General features: G+C 39.4%; 1 protein-coding gene across 2 annotated transcripts; it reads right to left on the reverse strand.

Annotated features, from left to right (window-relative positions):
- Positions 1 to 357: 357 nt before the first annotated feature.
- LOC116211463 lies at positions 358 to 3,645 on the reverse strand. 2 transcript variants are annotated; one of them, XM_031545856.1, is made up of 5 exons: positions 3,290 to 3,645; positions 2,436 to 2,502; positions 1,594 to 2,312; positions 946 to 1,445; positions 358 to 729 (listed from the first exon to the last, which is right to left on the reverse strand). In XM_031545856.1, exons 2-5 carry the CDS (start codon positions 2,443 to 2,445, stop codon positions 705 to 707), a joined length of 1,254 nt encoding a protein of 417 aa, XP_031401716.1. In that variant the 5' UTR covers positions 2,446 to 2,502; positions 3,290 to 3,645; the 3' UTR covers positions 358 to 704. The 2 variants fall into 2 exon arrangements, with proteins under 2 accessions (XP_031401716.1, XP_031401715.1); XM_031545855.1 differs by having other exon boundaries at positions 358 to 736.
- Positions 3,646 to 3,924: the final 279 nt, after the last annotated feature.

Consider the following 3,924-nt stretch of genomic DNA (forward strand, 5'->3'; position numbering starts at 1 on the left):
ATTAAAGGGAAAATTTGTTCTATATGGATTGTAATATTTTGACAAGCCTCTACATCTATTCGAAGTTCACTTTCCACATATATAAATTATGCATAGTTAGTATGTTAAGAAGTTCATGCTTGGTGGTCAGAATTTGTAAACTACCCGATTCATTATCGTTTCAAAAAGCTCCTCGGACTTATTATATAAAACCCAAAAATTGCAAGAAAAGAAAAACACCGTATCTTATTAAACTTAACTCTTACAATTTTTTTTTATAATACTTGGTAACATTTTTGTTCCGATATCAATAATCAGCTCTGATATCTCTAGCACTACACGGAAATCCTATGTACATAATTTGGTATGTTATTCATATGAGGAAAAAAGTTCAACAGAACTTTCACTTAAGCAAGTAATTTTCCCATCAGACATAACATGTATGAAACCAGTATGACCACAACCCGAACAATCAATTTCGACCGATGCATTTCCTTTCAACTGTGGAGAAAGATATTACCCACACACACATCCATGAGATAAAATTACAGACCACATATCGAAAGAAGGCTGGCAATGCTCTCTGTGTATACAACTATATATGTATGTATATACTAGCCTAATCTTAACCTAAACGAACAGACGCATTTAGAATTTACAGCAAAGAAGTCCCCGTCTCCATTTCAACTGCTTCCGGTACCATCTCCTATCGGCTTTTGCCATTCTCACTGGACTGCTATTCCATTCGTTCTGCAATCTACAAACAAAGACATAAGTCAATGGAGCCCGTCGGGTTTCCGAATACCAGGGTATGCACCCAAAAAAATAAAATAAAATAAAACAATTACATCAGTCTCAATGCTGTGAATAGAAAGCGTATTCATAAGACCTGACATTTAATTGAGGTGAGCTGCAAATTGCTACAAATGTGAAATGAAGTCCCAAATGAAAGTGAAGAAGGCTTACACAGGGAAGGCAAAGGATCGGGTACTGGTGGTGCTGCTGTCAGATCTTAGTGAGAGGCTGCCTGAGTAAGCAATAGGGCCAGAGTTACTTATCAGGCCCGACGGAGGGCCCGCCAAAATGGAGAAACTCGACTCTCCATAGCTCTGCTGATCCCGACCAAAGTATGCATGACTCTCATTGACTTTGGGCCTGTCTTGGTTATTGGGGAACTCATTGTTTCCTCTGGAAAGAGACTCGTATCTGTTGCTAGGAGTTGGTGTGGAAGCAGCAAAACTGAATGTGATAGTTCCACTCTCCACCTGGCTACTAAAAGGCACCTCTTTGGCCTCAGAAGTTGCCTCCTCCTCATTACTTCCAGACTCAACCTTGCAATCGCCGGTCAAAGAGGGTGTAGCACTGATAATATTTGAATCTTTAGCAGCCTCTTCGCTGCTCTTCTCAGGTTCTTCGGTAGCATGAAATGGAGCAGAACTGCCAGATATTGATTCATCATGTGGGACCTGAGGAAATGTATTTGAAATTGTCATTTGAAAATGAAAGTACTAGGATTAACTAAGGTTCTGTTTGGTGATGGAAACTGGTGTTCTGTTTTCTACCTTCTTGCCTTTGGACATAATCCTGTATGCATTTGTTAAAGATAAAACGCACCTCAGCAGATTGTTGTTCATCTTTATCGCCACGAGTGGTCAAACATTCACGTTGAACATCTTCAGCAGAGTGGATTAAATGCTCAGGAGAGCATTTGCCAACAGGATCCGCAGACCATTGTTCTTCAGGAACTTCAAAAACATCTGAAATTAAATTATCGTTCCCCGCTTTTTCCTTCACCTGCCTACTATCTGCCTCTTCATTTGGAAGCAGGATCCCCTCATGACCCGAATCCCCATTCATTTCAAACAATATCTTCGCATCAGATATGACACCTTTGTCCATGCAAATGTCTCTGATTTCATGGTATTCACTATCATCTTTGCCACGAACTTCCACCTCGGGCAACTCAAACTCTGTTACGCTTTTGTCAGTGAATATATCCAAGTCACTTTTCAGCAATTCCGTCTCTCCCATCGAATCTTTCTCAGTATCTTCATACATTTCATTGTCCTTTCCCTTAGTCATATCCTGACAAGGACCGGAACTGTCAAAATCTGACACAGGCCAGTACCCATCTTTGTCATTAAGATGAGATGGTAAGGAAACTGCAATCCGCTCGCTTTCTTCAACTTCACGTAAATGTCCGTCCTGTTTCTCGTCCGCTATTTTCTTAACTGGTTTACATTTCATTGGCTCCACATTATTGTTCCCATGCTTAAGGTGACTAGGATCATGAATCTGCACTAGAGAATGATGGAGAACTGGCGAGTCACCATCTGCAATTCAAAGCATTCAAGTTGAGATAGAATATCGAAATAGGACCGGAAACAACCGAAAATTTTTCTAGAGGATTAGGGATGTTTCAGTGGAAACTAGGCAAAATGAAGAAGGCTGAGTACCAAGCTTCATAGTTCACATGAACTGAAGAGGGGGAACAGTCTTTGTAGTGTTGCAAACGTCGGGGTCCTGAAAGGCAAAGTGAACAAGTTGTTGCAAAAGAAATTTCAACATGTACCATTTCCGATGATGAGGTATAGCAAACTGAAGCCGGTAGAAGAGTCGAAAATGATAAAAGTTGTCATAGTCGCAGTGAAATAATCACAGATACACCAAGAGGGAAAACTTCTGTTCCTGTTCTTCATCCAGAATCAGAATTTCAATTTGTAGCGAAAACAAACACATGATAATGTGCAAACAATGCAAAGGGAAATTTTTGATTGAGATTCGTTGGGTTAAATAGTTCTACAATCATCTACAAAAGCGATTTTATCTACTCCAAAAAATTAATCCCAATAATTACTGAACATATAAATATCCTAAAAAAAGCAAATTCATGTCCAATTCAAGTAAAGAGCAAAACAATAGTATTATTCGGTCCATGGACTAATATAGAAGACTAAATAAAGCCTCTGCCCCAGTATGCAAAAGGAAAAGACAAAAGTTTGAACTTTTCGAAAGCTTCCATACACTTTCAGCCAACCAAACAATAATCCCCAGATTTAATATTCACGAAAGACAGAACACAATCAACGGAAAGAAAAAGTGAAGGAAAAAAAAAAAACTCTGCTTCTGAGCATCATTCGCCATCTCTTTCGCCTACCATCTACAATCAGATCAAACCTCAGAAAAGTAGAACCAAAAATCAAGAACAAGAGAACCCCAAATCAGATCCCAGCAGAAAACAAACCCAAAAACACCCAACAAAACAGAAAAGATCCAAAGCACCGTCTAAGGAAGTAAAACACGACAGTACCTTCTTTTGATCAGCTATGGAAGTCTCTCCAGTCTCCTCTTCCACTTGCCCGGCAAAGTAACGATCCCAGTAAACTACCCACCAGTCCAAGAGCATAAAGGAGGCAACTTTTCCAGCTGATGGTCTGCCTCAAGGGGAGCTTGAATCACCCTTCAGAAGTATCTGGAAGAAAGTGAAGGAGACCTACCTTGGATGAATGTTCAAGCTCAGTAATGAAGAGGGGGGATGAATCAATCCAAAGAAGAGGAGCTGGGCCGGGTTTAAATGAGGAGAGTGCTAAAGAGAGGTAAATAGAGTTAGATGTAGAGAGAGAGAGAGAGACAGAGGCAGAGACAGAGAGAGGAGAGAGAGTCGGTTGTTGCCATTTATTAGGACTTCCCCCCATAAAAAGGTCAACCAGCTTTGGGCTCCCTGTCATTGAATCAATCCCAAGATCCTAAATTTATTTCTTACTTTATCGGCCAAACTTAATTAACGTAATTCGGTATCTATTTTTCTTTTAAGTAAAATATAAGATTCGAGTAGAATTTAAAAAGTTTTATCTCTTAATAATCTAATTTATACTTCCGAATGCAACCGTGTGCATATCAGAAAATGAATTTTTTTTTTTTAATCTTTGCCCTTACAATACTCAT

This window comes from Punica granatum, chromosome 6 (assembly GCF_007655135.1).
Source record: "Punica granatum isolate Tunisia-2019 chromosome 6, ASM765513v2, whole genome shotgun sequence".
Lineage (NCBI taxonomy): Eukaryota > Viridiplantae > Streptophyta > Magnoliopsida > Myrtales > Lythraceae > Punica > Punica granatum.

Excerpts from the sequence above, each read along its gene's own strand:
- LOC116211463 (XM_031545855.1), bottom strand. Across the intron at positions 1,446-1,593 it reads ATGAACAACAATCTGCTGAG|GTCCCACATGATGAATCAAT; the intron begins GTGCGTTTTATC and ends ACATTTCCTCAG. Across the intron at positions 737-945 it reads CGATCCTTTGCCTTCCCTGT|ATTGCAGAACGAATGGAATA; the intron begins GTAAGCCTTCTT and ends CTTTGTTTGTAG.